Raw genomic sequence first — 17,784 nt, forward strand, 5'->3', positions numbered from 1 at the left:
ACAGTGACCGGAAACAGTGACCGTTCCCCGACAGTGACCGGAAACAGTGACCGTTCCCGACAGTGACCGGAAACAGTGACCGTTCCCCGACAGTGACCGGAAACAGTGACCGTTCCCGACAGTGACCGGAAACAGTGACCGTTCCCGACAGTGACCGGAAACAGTGACCGTTCCCCGACAGTGACCGGAAACAGTGACCGTTCCTCGACAGTGACCGGAAACAGTGACCGTTCCCGACAGTGACCGGAAACAGTGACCGTTCCTCGACAGTGACCGGAAACAGTGACCGTTCCCCGACAGTGACCGGAAACAGTGACCGTTCCCCGACAGTGACCGGAAACAGTGACCGTTCCCCGACAGTGACCGGAAACAGTGACCGTTCCCCGACAGTGACCGGAAACAGTGACCGTTCCCGACAGTGACCGGAAACAGTGACCGTTCCCCGACAGTGACCGGAAACAGTGACCGTTCCCGACAGTGACCGGAAACAGTGACCGTTCCCCGACAGTGACCGGAAACAGTGACCGTTCCCGACAGTGACCGGAAACAGTGACCGTTCCTCGACAGTGACCGGAAACAGTGACCGTTCCCCGACAGTGACCGGAAACAGTGACCGTTCCCGACAGTGACCGGAAACAGTGACCGTTCCCCGACAGTGACCGGAAACAGTGACCGTTCCCCGACAGTGACCGGAAACAGTGACCGTTCCTCGACAGTGACCGGAAACAGTGACCGTTCCCCGACAGTGACCGGAAACAGTGACCGTTCCCCGACAGTGACCGGAAACAGTGACCGTTCCCCGACAGTGACCGGAAACAGTGACCGTTCCCCGACAGTGACCGGAAACAGTGACCGTTCCCGACAGTGACCGGAAACAGTGACCGTTCCTCGACAGTGACCGGAAACAGTGACCGTTCCCCGACAGTGACCGGAAACAGTGACCGTTCCCGACAGTGACCGGAAACAGTGACCGTTCCTCGACAGTGACCGGAAACAGTGACCGTTCCCCGACAGTGACCGGAAACAGTGACCGTTCCCGACAGTGACCGGAAACAGTGACCGTTCCCCGACAGTGACCGGAAACAGTGACCGTTCCCGACAGTGACCGGAAACAGTGACCGTTCCTCGACAGTGACCGGAAACAGTGACCGTTCCTCGACAGTGACCGGAAACAGTGACCGTTCCCCGACAGTGACCGGAAACAGTGACCGTTCCCCGACAGTGACCGGAAACAGTGACCGTTCCCCGACAGTGACCGGAAACAGTGACCGTTCCCCGACAGTGACCGGAAACAGTGACCGTTCCCCGACAGTGACCGGAAACAGTGACCGTTCCCCGACAGTGACCGGAAACAGTGACCGTTCCCGACAGTGACCGGAAACAGTGACCGTTCCCCGACAGTGACCGGAAACAGTGACCGTTCCCGACAGTGACCGGAAACAGTGACCGTTCCTCGACAGTGACCGGAAACAGTGACCGTTCCCCGACAGTGACCGGAAACAGTGACCGTTCCTCGACAGTGACCGGAAACAGTGACCGTTCCCCGACAGTGACCGGAAACAGTGACCGTTCCCCGACAGTGACCGGAAACAGTGACCGTTCCTCGACAGTGACCGGAAACAGTGACCGTTCCCCGACAGTGACCGGAAACAGTGACCGTTCCCTCGACAGTGACCGGAAACAGTGACCGTTCCCCGACAGTGACCGGAAACAGTGACCGTTCCCCGACAGTGACCGGAAACAGTGACCGTTCCCCGACAGTGACCGGAAACAGTGACCGTTCCCCGACAGTGACCGGAAACAGTGACCGTTCCCCGACAGTGACCGGAAACAGTGACCGTTCCCGACAGTGACCGGAAACAGTGACCGTTCCCGACAGTGACCGGAAACAGTGACCGTTCCCGACAGTGACCGGAAACAGTGACCGTTCCTCGACAGTGACCGGAAACAGTGACCGTTCCCGACAGTGACCGGAACAGTGACCGTTCCCCGACAGTGACCGGAAACAGTGACCGTTCCCCGACAGTGACCGGAAACAGTGACCGTTCCCCGACAGTGACCGGAAACAGTGACCTTTGCCCGACAGTGACCGGAAACAGTGACAATTCCCCGACAGTGACCGTTCCTCGACAGTGACCGGAAACAGTGCCGTTCCTCGACAGTGACCGGAAACAGTGACCGTTCCCCGACAGTGACCGGAAACAGTGACCGTTCCCCGACAGTGACCGGAAACAGTGACCTTTGCCCGACAGTGACCGGAAACAGTGACCGTTCCTCGACAGTGACCGGAAACAGTGACCGTTCCCCAACACAGTGACCGGAAACAGTGACCGTTCCCCGACAGTGACCGGAAACAGTGACCGTTCCCGACAGTGACCGGAAACAGTGACCGTTCCCCGACAGTGACCGGAAACAGTGACCGTTCCTCGACAGTGACCGGAAACAGTGACCTTTGCCCGACAGTGACCGGAAACAGTGACCTTTGCCCGACAGTGACCGGAAACAGTGAGCGTTTCTCGCTGGTATTGAATATCTCACCTGGGTAAACCCCAGTTTGATTCGCCGTTGTTTGAACGTTCGAGCGAATTGTTCGAGCTCTTCCAGATCACTGGGTTCCTCGGAGTGTGATGGGGCCTCCACACCTTTGGTTGTTTGTGTCTGGGAGATTCCCTGCACATGAGGCTCATGGGCGATGGACCCGGGGAGGCTTGACCGGGTCATTGCCTGAAACATATGAGTCACATTCACAGAAGATTAAACACTGTTCTCGTGAGGCAGGAGGTTGCTCACCATAACACAGTCCACTTAACTCATATTCTCCACCCCACTCACCAAAATTCCTATCTCTCCCCTTCCCCTATTCTTTTCCTCCCCACTTTACTCTGCCTCTCTCTCTCCACTCTCTCCCCCTCTGTCTCTCTCTTTTTTGATGTGGAGATGCCGGCGTTGGACTGGGGTGAGCACAGTAAGAAGTCTTACAACACCAGGTTAAAGTCCAACAGGTTTGTTTCAAACACGAGCTTTCGGAGCACGGCTCCTTCTTCAGGTGAATGGAAAGGCTTGTTCCAGAAATGTTTATATAGACACAGTCAGAGATGCCCCGGAATGCGAGCACCTGCAGGCAATCAAATCATCAAAGATGCAGAGAGAGAGGTAACTCCAGGTTAAAGAGGTGTGAATTGTCCCAAGCCAGTTCAGTCGGTAGGCCTCTACAAGTCCAGGCTTGTTGGTGGGGGCCGAATGTAATGCGACATGAATCCCAGATCCCGGTTGAGTCCGCATTCATGCGTGCGGAACTTAGCTATAAGTTTTTGCTCAGCAATTTTGCGTTGTCGCGTCTCCTGAAGGCCTCCTTGTAGAATGCTGACCCGGAGATCAGAGGCTGAATGTCCTTGACTGCTGAAGTGTTCCCCAACTGGAAGGGAACAGTCCTGCCTGTTGATAGTCGCACGATGCCCGTTTATTCGTTGTCGCAGTGTCTGCATGGTCTCGCCAATGTACCACGCTTCGGGACATCCTTTCCTGCAGCGTATGAGGTAGACTACATTGGTCGAGTCGCACGAGTATGCGCCGCGTACCTGGTGGGTGGTGTTTCCACGTGTAATGGTGGTGTCCATGTCGATGATCTGGCATGTCTTGCAGAGATTACCCTGGCAGGGTTTTGTGGTGTTGTGGTTGCTGTTCTGAAGGCTGGGTAATTTGCTGCAAACAATGGTTTAAGCTGGCGCGGTTGTTTGAAGGCCAGTAGTGGGGGTGTGGGGATGACCTTGGCAAGATGTCCATCCTCGCTGATGATGTGTTGGAGGCTGCGAAGAAGATGTCGTAGTTTCTCCGCCCCAGGAAAGTACTGGACGACGAAGGGTACTCTGTCAGTGGTGTCCCGTGTTTGTCTTCTGAGGAGGTCGGTGCGGTTTTTTGCTGTGGCGCGGTGGAACTGTCGATCAATGAGTCGAGCGCCATGTCCCGTTCGTACGAGGGCATCTTTCAGCATCTGTAGGTGTCTGTTGCGCTCCTCCTTGTCTGAGCAGATCCTGTGTATACGGAGGGCTTGTCCATAGGGGATGGCTTCTTTAATGTGTTTCGGGTGAAAGCTGGAGAAGTGGAGCATTGTGAGATTATCTGTGGGCTTGCGGTAAAGCGAGGTGCTGAGGTGACCGTCCTTGATGGAGACGAGTGTGTCCAAGAATGGAACTGAATTTGGAGAATAGTCCATGGTGAGTTTGATGGTGGGATGGAACTTATTGATGTCATCGTGTAGTCGTTTCAGTGATGTCTCGCCGTGGGTCCAAAGGAAAAAAATGTCATCGATGTATCTGGTGTATAGCATCGGTTGAAAGTCCTGTGTGGTGAGGAATAGATAATCTCACGATGCTCCACTTCTCCAGCTTTCACCCGAAACACATTAAAGAAGCCATCCCCTATGGACAAGCCCTCCGTATACACAGGATCTGCTCAGACAAGGAGGAGCGCAACAGACACCTACAGATGCTGAAAGATGCCCTCGTACGAACGGGACATGGCGCTCGACTCATTGATCGACAGTTCCACCGCGCCACAGCAAAAAACCGCACCGACCTCCTCAGAAGACAAACACGGGACACCACTGACAGAGTACCCTTCGTCGTCCAGTACTTTCCTGGGGCGGAGAAACTACGACATCTTCTTCGCAGCCTCCAACACATCATCAGCGAGGATGGACATCTTGCCAAGGTCATCCCCACACCCCCACTACTGGCCTTCAAACAACCGCGCAACCTCAAACAAACCATTGTTTGCAGCAAATTACCCAGCCTTCAGAACAGCAACCACAACACCACAAAACCCTGCCAGGGTAATCTCTGCAAGACATGCCAGATCATCGACATGGACACCACCATTACACGTGGAAACACCACCCACCAGGTACGCGGCGCATACTCGTGCGACTCGACCAATGTAGTCTACCTCATACGCTGCAGGAAAGGATGTCCCGAAGCGTGGTACATTGGCGAGACCATGCAGACACTGCGACAACGAATAAACGGGCATCGTGCGACTATCAACAGGCAGGACTGTTCCCTTCCAGTTGGGGAACACTTCAGCAGTCAAGGACATTCAGCCTCTGATCTCCGGGTCAGCATTCTACAAGGAGGCCTTCAGGAGACGCGACAACGCAAAATTGCTGAGCAAAAACTTATAGCTAAGTTCCGCACGCATGAATGCGGACTCAACCGGGATCTGGGATTCATGTCGCATTACATTCGGCCCCCACCAACAAGCCTGGACTTGCAGAGGCCTACCGACTGAACTGGCTTGGGACAATTCACACCTCTTTAACCTGGAGTTACCTCTCTCTCTGCATCTTTGATGATTTGATTGCCTGCAGGTGCTCGCATTCCGGGGCATCTCTGACTGTGTCTATATAAACATTTCTGGAACAAGCCTTTCCATTCACCTGAGGAAGGAGCCGTGCTCCGAAAGCTCGTGTTTGAAACAAACCTGTTGGACTTTAACCTGGTGTTGTAAGACTTCTTACTCTCTCTTTTTTCCCCTTTCTCTCTCCTTCCTCTCACTTCTTTCACCTCCTCCTCTCTGTCTCCTATTTGACTTGCTCCTCTCAAAGAACAAAGAACAATACAGCACAGGAACAGGCCCTTTACCCCTCCAAGCCAGTACCGGTCATGATACCACCTTGCCCAAAACCTGCAGCACTTCCTAGTACTGAATCCCTCTATACCCATCCTGTCCATGTATTTGTCGAGATGCCTTCTGAACGCCGTTCAAGCATCTGCTTCCACAACCTCCCCTGGCAACTCACCACCCTCTGTGTAAAACATTTGCCTCACACATCTCCTCTAAACTTTGCCCCATGGACCGGAAACCTATGTCTCCGTGGTGACTGACCCCTCCACACTGGCTAAGAGTGCCTGCCCATCCCATGCCCCTCATAATCTTGTAAGCCTCTATCAGGTCACTCCTCAACCTTCATCTTTCTGATGAAAACAGCCCGAGTCTATTCAGCCTCTCCACATCGCTAACTCCCTCCAGACTAGGCACCATCCTGGTAAACCTCCTCTGCACCATGGGCAGAGAAATGGCAAATGGTGTTTAATCAGGACAAATATGAGGTCATGCATTTTGGTAGGTCTAACATAGAGGGGAATATACTGTAAATGTCAAAACTCTTGGGAATATAGAAAGCCAGAGAGATCTGGGCGTGCAGGTCCACAGATCTTTGAAGAAGGCAATGCAAGTGGACAAGGTAGTCAAGAAAGCATACAGAATGCTTGCCTTCACTGGACAGGGATCAGTTATAAAAACAGGCAAGTCAGGCTACAGTTGTATAGAACATTGATAAGGCAGCACTTGGAATATTGTGCACAATTCTGGTTGCCACACTACCAGAAGGATGTGGAGGCTTTGGAGAGGGTGCAGAGGAGGTTTACCAGGATGTTGCCTGGTCTGGAGGGTGTTGGCTATGCGGAGAGGCTGAATAGACTCGGACTGTTTTCTTTTTTTAAATATTTTTTATTTTACCCCTTTTTCACATTTTCTCCCAAATTTACACCCAACAATAAACAACAATCAGTAATGAATGTCATGTAAATCCCCATATCAATGACAACAATCCCATCCTCCCACCAAACCCCCAAACATTGTCCCGCATGTTAACATAAACAAATAACAAAAAGGAATCAGGATTCACCACAGTCACTATTAACACATGCAGTCCCCCTCGCCCCAACCCTCCCAGCTTCCCCCCAACTACCCCCCTAATGTTCGATGTGATCCAGTTCTCGAAAGTGCATAATGAATAATGCCCATGAATTGTAGAACCCCTCCATCCTTCCCCTCAGTTCAAATTTGATCTTTTCAAGCGTTAAGAATTCCAGCAGGTCCCCCACCACGCCAGGGCACAGGGTGGAGAGGTTGATCTCCACCCTAACAGGATCCGCCTTTGGGTGATCAATGAGGTGAAGCCTATAATATCTGCCTCCGCACCCGTTTCCAACCCCGGCTGCTCCGACACCCCGAATATGGCCTCCCGAGGGCCCGGGTCCAGTTTCACGTGCATCACTTCAGAGATTACCCTGAACACCTCCTTCCAGTAATCCTCCGGCTTTGGACAGGACCAAAACATATGAACGTGGTTTGCAGGGCCCCCCTGCAATGTTCACACACATCTTCTACCCCCTCAAAGAGCCTGCTCATCCTCACCCTTGTAAAGTGCACTCTATGCATCTGTAAGGTGCGCTCTATATGCAGAGTCTCGGACTATTTTCATTATAAAGACAGAACACTCACGCATTCACACACACATTCACACAAACATTCACACACACACCCATTCACACACGCATTCACACACGCATTCACACACACACGCATTCACAAACATTCACACACACACGCATTCTCACACACGCATTCACACACGCATTCACACACGCATTCACACACACATTCACACACACGCATTCACACACGCACACAAACATTCACACACACGCATTCACACACGCATTCATTCACACGTATTCTCACACACGTATTCACACACACGTATTCACACACACGCATTCACACACACACGCATTCACACACACACGCATTCACACACACACACGCATTCACACACACACGCATTCACACACTCATTTACACGTATTCACACACATTCACACACGCATTCACACACACATTCACACGGATCCACACACGCATTCACACCCATGCATTCACACTTATTCACACACGCATTCACGCACACGCATTCACACACACTTATTCAAACACACGCATTCACACACACCTGCATTCACACGTATTCACTCACACGTATTCACACACATGTATTCACACACACGCATTCACACACACACGCATTCACACACACACGCATTCACACACACACGCATTCACACACACACGCATTCACACACACGCATTCACACACACACGCATTCACACACACACGCATTCACACACACATTCACACGGATCCACACACGCATTCACACCCATGCATTCACACTTATTCACACACGCACACAAACATTCACACACACGCATTCACACACGCATTCATTCACACGTATTCACTCACACGTATTCACACACACGTATTCACACACACGCATTCACACACACACGCATTCACACACACGCATTCACACACGCATTCACACACACACACGCATTCACACACTCATTCACACGTATTCACACACGTATTCACACACGTATTCACACACGCATTCACACACACATTCACACGGATCCACACACGCATTCACACCCATGCATTCACACTTATTCACACACGCATTCACGCACACGCATTCACACACACGTATTCAAACACACGCATTCACACACACACACGCATTCACACACACGAATTCACACACACGCGCATTCACACACACGCAGACATTCACACACACATATTCACACACTCATTCACACACACACACGCATTCACACACACGCATTCACACACGCATTCATGCTCATGCATTCACTTTTTAAAAAAATATTTTATTGAAGCATTTGTAGTTTTCATAATTTAACATATTGACATTTCTAAAACAACCGCGCGGGTCGATGCACAAAATGCCCCCTAAAATATCACACAATAAACCACGTCCCCCACTTCTCCCGCCCTATCCCCAATTACCCGTATACTAAATTCCCTGTCCTTATTTAACAGTACCTTGCCTCCTATTCCCCCCCCCCCCCCACCCCCCACCCCCCCACCCCCCACCACACTTTTCCCCCCTTACTGCTGACGTTCAGTTTTTGTTGAAGAAATCGATGAACGGCTGCCAACTCCGGGCGAATCCCTGTATTGATCCTCTTAGAGCAAACTTGATTTTCTGAGACAGAAACCCTACCATATCGCTGACCCACACTCCTGATTTCGGGGGCTCCGATTCCCCCCATCTCAGCAAGATCCGTCTCTGGGCCACCAGGGGGGAGAAAGCCAGAATATCAGCCTCCCTCCCCCCCTTTGCACATAGGCACCAACGATATAGGTAAAAAACGGGATGAGGTCCTACAAGCGGAATTCAGGGAGTTAGGAGTTAAACTAAAAAGTAGGACCTCAAAGGTAGTAATCTCAGGATTGCTACCAATGCCACGAGCTAGTCAGAGTAGGAATGTCAGGATAGAAAGGATGAATGCGTGGCTCGAGAGATGGTGCAAGAGGGAGGGATTCAAATTCCTGGGGCATTGGGACCGGTTCTGGGGGAGGTGGGACCAGTACAAACCGGACGGTCTGCACTTGGGCAGGACTGGAACCGATGTCCTGGGGGGGTGTTTTCTAGAGCTGTTGGGGAGGGTTTAAACTAATGTGGCAGGGGGATGGGAACCAATGCTGGAAGTTGGAAGGTAGTAAAACAGGGACAGAAACAAAAGGAAGTAAGGGGAAAAGTGCAAGGCAGAGAAGACAGTCAGAAATCCATAAGGGCGACAGTACAAGGTACAGTGACTGAGGGGAGCACAGTGAATAGGCCCAGTAATAACAAAAGGAATAAAACTGGAGATGTTAAGATTCAAAACAGAGGTAAAAAAACCAACATAAGTGTACTTTACCTGAATGCTCGTAGTATTCGGAATAAAGTAAATGAGTTGGTGGCACAAATCATCGTAAATGACTATGATTTAGTGGCCATTACTGAAACATGGTTAAAGGATGGTCACGACTGGGAGTTAAATATCCGAGGGTATCAAACTATTCGGAAGGACAGAGTGGATGGTAAGGGAGGTGGTGTTGCTCTGTTATTTAAGGATGACATCCGGGCAATAGTAAGGGATGACATCGATGCTATGGAGGATAAGGTTGAATCCATTTGGGTGGAAATCAGAAATAGTAAGGCGAAAAAGTCACTGATAGGAGTAGTCTATCGGCCACCAAATAGTAACGAGATGGTGGGGCAGGCATTAAACAAAGAAATAACTGATGCATGTAGAAATGGTACAGCAGTTATCATGGGGGATTTTAATCTACATGTCGATTGGCTTAACCAGGTCGGTCAAGGCAACCGTGAGGAGGAGTTTATAGAATGTATCCGCGATAGTTTCCTAGAACAGTATGTAATGGAACCTACGAGGGAACAAGCGGTCCTAGATCTTGTCCTGTGTAATGAGACAGGATTGATTCATGATCTCATAGTTAGGGATCCTCTCGGAAGGAGCGATCACAATATGGTGGAATTTAAAATACAGATGGAGGGTGAGAAAGTAAAATCAAATACTAGTGTTTTGTGTTTAAACAAAGGAGATTACAAGGGGATGAGAGAAGAACTAGCTAAGGTAGACTGGGAGCTAAGACTTTATGGTGGAACAGTTGAGGAACAGTGGAGAACCTTCCAAGCGATTTTTCACAGTGCTCAGCAAAGGTTTATACCAACAAAAAGGAAGGACGGAAGAAAGAGGGAAAATCGACCGTGGATATCTAAGGAAATAAGGGAGAGTATCAAATTGAAGGAAAAAGCATATAAAGTGGCAAAGATTGCTGGGAGATTAGAGGACTGGGAAATCTTTAGGGGGCAACAGAAAGCTACTAAAAAAGCTATAAAGAAGAGTAAGATAGAGTATGAGAGTAAACTTGCTCAGAATATAAAAACAGACAGTAAAAGTTTTTACAAATATATAAGACAAAAAAGAGTGGCTAAGGTAAATATCGGTCCGTTAGAGGATGAGAAGGGAGTTTTAATAATGGGAAATGAGGAAATGGCTGAGGAACTGAACAGGTTTTTTGGGTCGGTCTTCACAGTGGAAGACACAAATAACATGCCAGCGACTGATAGAAATGAGGCTATGACAGGTGAGGACCTTGAGAGGATTGTTATCACTAAGGAGGGAGTGATGGGAAAGCTAATGGGGCTAAAGGTAGACAAGTTTCCTGGCCCTGATGGAATGCATCCCAGAGTGCTAAAAGAGATGGCTAGGGAAATTGCAGATGCACTAGTGATAATTTACCGAAATTCACTAGACTCTGGGGTGGTCCCGGTGGATTGGAAATTAGCAAACGTGACGCCACTGTTTAAAAAAGGAGGTAGGCAGAAAGCAGGAAATTATAGGCCAGTGAGTTTAACTTCGGTAATAGGGAAGATGCTGGAATCTATCATCAAGGAAGAAATAGCGAGGCATCTGGATAGAAATTGTCCCATTGGGCAGACGCAGCATGGGTTCGTAAAAGGCAGGTCATGCCTAACTAATTTAGTGGAATTTTGTGAGGACATTACCAGTGCAGTAGATAACGGGGAGCCGATGGATGTGGTATATCTGGATTTCCAGAAAGCCTTTGACAAGGTGCCACACAAAAGGTTGCTGCATAAGATAAAGATGCATGGCATTAAGGGTAAAGTAGTAGCATGGATAGAGGATTGGTTAATTAATAGAAAGCAAAGAATTGGGATAAATGGGTGTTTCTCTGGTTGGCAGTCAGTGGCTAGTGGTGTCCCTCAGGGATCCGTGTTGGGCCCACAATTGTTCACAATTTACATTGATGATTTGGAGTTGGGGACCAAGGGCAATGTGTCCAAGTTTGCAGACAACACTAAGATGAGTGGTAAAGCTTAAAGTGCAGAGGATACTGGAAGTCTGCAGAGGGATTTGGATAGGTTAAGTGAATGGGCTCGGGTCTGGCAGATGGAATACAATGTTGACAAATGTGAGGTTATCCATTTTGGTAGGAATAACAGCAAACGGGATTATTATTTAAACGATAAAATATTAAAGCATGCCGCTGTTCAGAGAGACTTGGGTGTGCTAGTGCATGAGTCACAGAAGGTTGGTTTACAAGTGCAACAGGTGATTAAGAAGGCAAATGGAATTTTGTCCTTCATTGCTAGAGGGATGGAGTTTAAGACTAGGGAGGTTATGTTGCAATTGTATAAGGTGTTAGTGCGGCCACACCTGGAGTATTGTGTTCAGTTTTGGTCTCCTTACTTGAGAAAGGACGTACTGGCGCTGGAGGGTGTGCAGAGAAGATTCACTAGGTTAATCCCAGAGCTGAAGGGGTTGGATTATGAGGAGAGGTTGAGTAGACTGGGACTGTACTCGTTGGAATTTAGAAGGATGAGGGGGGATCTTATAGGAACATTTAAAATTATGAAGGGAATAGATAGGATAGATGCGGGCAGGTTGTTTCCACTGGCGGGTGACAGCAGAACTAGGGGCATAGCCTCAAAATAAGGGGAAGTAGATTTAGGACTGAGTTTAGGAGGAACTTCTTCACCCAAAGGGTTGTGAATCTATGGAATTCCTTGCCCAGTGAAGCAGTTGAGGCTCCTTCATTACATGTTTTTAAGGTAAAGATAGATAGTTTTTTGAAGAATAAAGGGATTAAGGGTTATGGTGTTCGGGCCGGAAAGTGGAGCTGAGTCCACAAAAGATCAGCCATGATCTAATTGAATGGCGGAGCAGGCTCGAGGGGCCAGATGGCCTACTCCTGCTCCTAGTTCTTATGTTCTTATGTTCTTTGCCCCCGGATCTTCCGATACCCCAAATATTGCCAATTCTGGACTCGGAGTTACCCTCCCTTCCAGGACTTCTGACATAATATCTAAAAATCCCTGCCAGAATTCCTCAGTTTTGGACATGCCCAAAACATATGAGCATGGTTGGCCGGGCTACCCCCACACCGCCCACATTTGTCCTCCACCTCCTTGAAGAACCTACTCATCCGGGGTACCGTCATGTGGGCCCTGTGGACTACCTTGAACTGAATCAAGCTGAGTCTAGCACAGGACGAGGATGCATTTACCCTTTTCAAGGCTTTTTTCCCCACAGTTTAGTTATCAGCTCCCCTCCCACTTCCTCTTCACCTCTCTGAGGGCCCCTTCCCACTCTAACAATTCCCTGTATATATCCGAAACCTTCCCACCTCCAACCCCTGTTTTTGACAGCACATTATCCTGTAGTCCCCTTAGGGGGAGATGAGGAAAGCTTGGGACCTGCCTCCGTACAAAGTCCCACACTTGAAGATACCGAAACCCGTTCCCTCCCGGCAAGTCAAACTCCTCCTCTAATGTCTCCAAGGTCGGAAAATCCTCCTGGATGAATAGATCCCCAAACCTCTCAATCCCTGCCTGCTGCCATACCTTAAAGCCCCCATCCAGCCCCCCCGGGACAAACCGGTGATTGTCACAGATCGGTGACCAAACTGTCTCATATGCTGCCTCCATTCCCCCACACCCTCAGGGCTGCCACGACCATAGGATTTGTGGAGCACCAAACCGGCGAGAACGGCAGGGGCGCCGTGAGTAAAGCTCCAGATTTGTACCTTTGCAGGATGCTGTCTCCATCCGCTCCCAGACCAACCCCTCCCCAACTACTCACTTCCTGACCATTGATATGGTGGCAGCCCAGTAATAGTTAATAAAGCTCGGGGGAGCCAAGCCCCCTTCTTCGCTGGTCTGTTCCAGGAGTGTCCTCTTTACTCTCAGGGTTTTACCTGCCCATATAAACCTCGGTATCGCCACATTAATACTTCTGAAAAAAGCCTTTGGGACAAAAATCAGGAGACACTGAAAAAAGTAAAGCAGTCTCGGAAGGACAGTCATCTTCACCGTCTGAACCCTCCCCGCCAGCGTCAGTGGGAGCATGTCCCATCTACAAAAATCCCTTCTCATTTGATCCACTGCTTTGCCCAAATTTGTGAAGCTGCCCCCAATCCTTGTTCACTTGAATCCCCAGATTCCCAACCAATTTAAAAGTTAACTCCTTCAGCCTCCTTTTCTGCCCTTGTGCCTAAATCTCGCTTTTTCCCATACTTAACTTATAGCCTGAAAATCGCCCAAATTCTCCTAATACCTCCATGATTTCTGTCATCCCCCCTCCCCCACCGGTGGTCTGTGATATAAAGCAGCAAATTGGCCTGCATAGAGAGAAACCCTGTGCTCCCCCCTCACTATTCCTCTCCAGCTATTCGCTGCTCTCAGAGCCATTGCTAAGGGCTCTATGGCCTTGTCCCCCGACAAAGACTAAAGTATTGTGACCAAACTCGTTTAGTTCTTACATTTGCCACCAATGAGGAATTGAACAAACGAATGTGATACAAATGGGACAATTAGTTAGTGTGTTGTTCCTCGTGTCTTAATAAAGCTCGCAGTCTCAAGTGTGGAGAAGATGCTTTATTGTGGGTTCGTTCAGTTTCCAGAGCTCGACCTAGAACTACCTTCCAGTGCTAACTACCAGCCTTGCTTGCTGTGTGTGTCCTGCTTACCAGCCCCCCTGCTGTGAAGAGTGTGTCCTCACTTCCTGTCCTGATCTATTTATATGGCTCTCCCGTGCTCCCTCTAGTGGTCGCTCAGTTGTGTTGCATCTGGTTAACTTGTGATCACCACATCCCCCTTTTTCTCTTAACATATTTTCTGAACATCGTTAAAGAAAATTGTACATCCTGTCCCAGTGTATTTATAGCTCTCCTGCTCGTGTTTGCTCTGTTGTTTTTTTTTTTTTGATCTGGTCAATCTACGATCACCACATCCCCCTTTTTCTCATTACATAGTTTCTGTACATCATTAAAGAAATTTTATACAAAACAGTAACTTATGATATGCGTATCTATACAAGTGATGATGCTATTGCCTTAGTTAACAAAGCCAATGTATTTATATGTCCAATCTTAATAAAAACATTTATGAGTCCAAACTTGATGAATTTGTTCAGAGCTTTTTTTTTTCTTTTTTTTGTTGATGACGTGGTGATATTGATATTGCAAGTCCGCTGTGAATGTTGTTGGTGTTCCTTGTTATCTTAAGTACCCAATGCGTCATCCTGAGGTGTCTGCATGGTCACATCACTGATGTTGACTGGCATGGACTTTTTTCTGTGCTTGTGGTGTTGATTTATTGTCTCATCCGCCTTGGATGCTGGTGTGCTTTGCCATTGTGTACAAGTCGTTGTTTCATTGCTGTTGTTTCTGTCGTTCCTGTTTTTGTTGTTTCCGTTGCCGTACTTGTCGCTGTTTTTGTCGTTTCCGTCTTTGTTGTTGTCGCTATCTTTGCTCCTGACTTTGTTGTGTTTGTTGCCATTCTTGTTGTTTCTATCTCTGTCGTTGTCGCTATCTTTGTTCCTGACTTTGTTGTGTTTGTTGCCATTCTTGTTGTTTCTGCCTCTGTCGTTGTCGCTATCTTTGTGCCTGACGTTGTTGTTTGTCTTGTTGCGCTTCATGTTGCTTTTATTCTTGCTGTTGTCGTTCTCGTTTCTGCTGTGCTTCTTGCTATTGTTGTTTGTCTTGTCGCGCTTCATGTTGCTTTTCTTCTTGCTGTTGTCGTTCTCGTTTCTGCTGTGCTTCTTGCTATTGTTGTTGGTCTTGTCGCGCTTCATGTTGTTTTTGTTCTTGCTGTGTTTCTTTTGACTTTTGTTTTTCTTGTTATACTCTGAGTGTCCCGAGTGGATAATTTGAGTCATTGAGCATTCCGTCTCGCGAGTGGTGCGAATGATCTGATGTTGCATCAGTGCAGGTGACATCAATCAGTTGTGGAGAATTGGATTCCGCATCTTTGCTTTCTTGGTGCTCGTCTTCCGGAGTCAAAGTCTTCTCGATTACATTGGACGCGGTGTCTGTGGACTCTCGGCGCTCCTCTTCTGGAGTCCAAATCTGCATGATTTCAGTTGAGGTGGTTTCTCTAGACTCTTGGTGCTCCGCTTCTGGAGTTAAAATCTTCATGATTTCTGTTGATGTTATCTCACTGGACTCCAGGTGCTCCTGTTCTGGGGTCAAAATCTGCATGGTTTCTTTTTGTTTGATGTCTCTGGACTCCAGGTGCTCCTCTTCTGGAGTCAGAATTTGCATGGTTTCTTTCGGCATTGTCTCTGTGGACTCCAGGTGCTCCTCTTCTGGAGTCAAAATCTGCATGTTTTCTTTTGGCGTTGTCTCTCTGGGCTCCAGGTGCTCCTCTTCTGGAGTCAAAATCTGCATGTTTTCTTTCGGCATCGTCTCTCTGGACTGTTGGGTGGCCCGACTCTGTGCTTCTGTACAGACAAGCTGAGAACTGTCAGTCTCACTGTGATCCTGTACGTCGAGTGCGAGCACCTTGTCACTGTTTTCGCTCTGTGCTTCGGTACAGACAAGCTGAGAACTGTCAGTCTCACTGTGATCCTGTACGTCGAGTGCGAGCACCTTGTCACTGTTTTCGCTCTGTGCTTCGGTACAGACAAGCTGAGAACTGTCAGTCTCACTGTGATCCTGTACGTTGAGTGTGATCACCTTGTCACTGTCTTCGCATGCAGTGGGCAGAGGTGCATTGTCTTCTTCTTGTTCCTGTGAGCGTGTTGGACTTTCATAGTCTGCTCTTTCTTCTTGTTCCTGTGAGCGTGTTGGACTTTCATAGTCTGCTTTTTCTTCTTGTTCCTGTGAGCTTGGTAGACTTTCATAGTCTGCTTGCGGTTGCTCAGGTACAGCGGGTTTACCTTCATGGTCTTGTTCATGCTTGGTGTCCGCCCGGGAGTGTTTGCTTGCATCCCTGTTGGCGTCTTTCATCACTCGCACTGTGGAGCCTGTCATCGCTCGCTCCGTGGAGTCTTCCTGTGCTCTCTGTGTGGCGTCGTCTTCGTCTTGGGTATTGCTGTCATCCAATGTATCGACGAGCTGCCATGGCACCATGGTGTTGGATTCATCCACCATGAGTAGAGTCGTGTTGAGCTTTGCAACGGTGTCGCTGATGCTGTGATCAGCATGTCCAAATAACTCCTCCATGTCTGAGTAGTATTCTTTGAAACCCATTTCATCTTCGTTGGCTTCTTCTACCACGAGTTGATTCGTGTTGAACTTTGCGACCGTGTCGCTGATGCTGTGATAAGCATGTCCGACTGACTCAGCCATGTCTGAGTAGTATTCTTTGAAAACCAAATCATCTTGGTTGGATTCATCTACCACGAGTTGGTTCGTGTTGTGCTTTGCGACCGTGTCGCTGATGCTGTGATAAGCATATCCGACTGACCCAGTCAGGTCTGAGAGGTAATCGTCGAAAAACAAATCATCTTTTGTTGTTTCGGAATTCTTTTTGTTTGCTTCACTGTGTGTGGTGAAGGCAGCTTTTTCCAAGGTTTTGTGCAAGTTGTTTTTCACTGTTGGTTTAAGTTCAGGCGTTTTTCTGTGTTCTGAGGCAAGAAAATTTGGTTTTACCACTTTAAGTGTCTTGTTTTCAATTTTCGGGCATTTCCCTTTTAAGTGGGCGTGGTCAGGATTCTCAGACGTCATGACGTCACGCGTAGGAACGACTTGCACATGCGCAAATCGGCTTTCTTTCCTTGTGCGGTTCGGTGTCCATTGCGCATGCGCGGCTTGCGCATGCGCATGACGGTCCGCGACGAAGACTTTTTTTGACTGCGCATGCGCGGCTTGCGCATGCGCATAACGATCGGCGCCGCGATCTTTTGTAAACTGCGCATGCGCGACTTCCGGTTCCGGCGCACGCGCGACTTCCGGTTCCGGTGCATGCTCAACTTCCGGTTCCGGCGCATGCGCAGACGCGATTTGTAGTTCTTTGCTTACCAGAGACTGCAAAATGTGCTCCGACGCCATTTTATCGCGGATTTCAGCGTTTTTTTCTTTCTAAAAGTTGTAAGTTACCTTTTCTTTCCGATCTGGACTGGATTTCAGCGTTTTGGCTTTGTGAAAAATTCATGTTATTTCTTCTTTTTGATCTGTACTGTGCATTCGCGATTTCCTGATCTTTTTGTGATTTTTTAAGTCTTGCATCACTCAGTCTCTGTGCAGGTTGGACTGTGAGCATGCCTTGCTGTTCAAATTTCTCACAGTACTCTTCAAATTTGTTTAGTAACGTT

The 17,784-nt window shown here is 48.7% G+C and overlaps 1 protein-coding gene across 1 annotated transcript in view; it reads right to left on the minus strand.

The window, feature by feature from the left end:
- LOC119974303 (POU domain, class 2, transcription factor 2-like) overlaps positions 1–17,784 on the minus strand; it is a 430,216-nt gene that overhangs the window by 1,717 nt on the left and 410,715 nt on the right. Inside the window, exon 7 of the mRNA XM_038813076.1 lies at positions 2,539–2,724. Within this exon, the coding sequence (XP_038669004.1) occupies positions 2,539–2,724 (186 nt within the window). The remainder of the gene's footprint in view (positions 1–2,538; positions 2,725–17,784) is intronic.

The sequence above is a fragment of the Scyliorhinus canicula genome, chromosome 12 (assembly GCF_902713615.1).
Source record: "Scyliorhinus canicula chromosome 12, sScyCan1.1, whole genome shotgun sequence".
Taxonomy (NCBI): domain Eukaryota; kingdom Metazoa; phylum Chordata; class Chondrichthyes; order Carcharhiniformes; family Scyliorhinidae; genus Scyliorhinus; species Scyliorhinus canicula.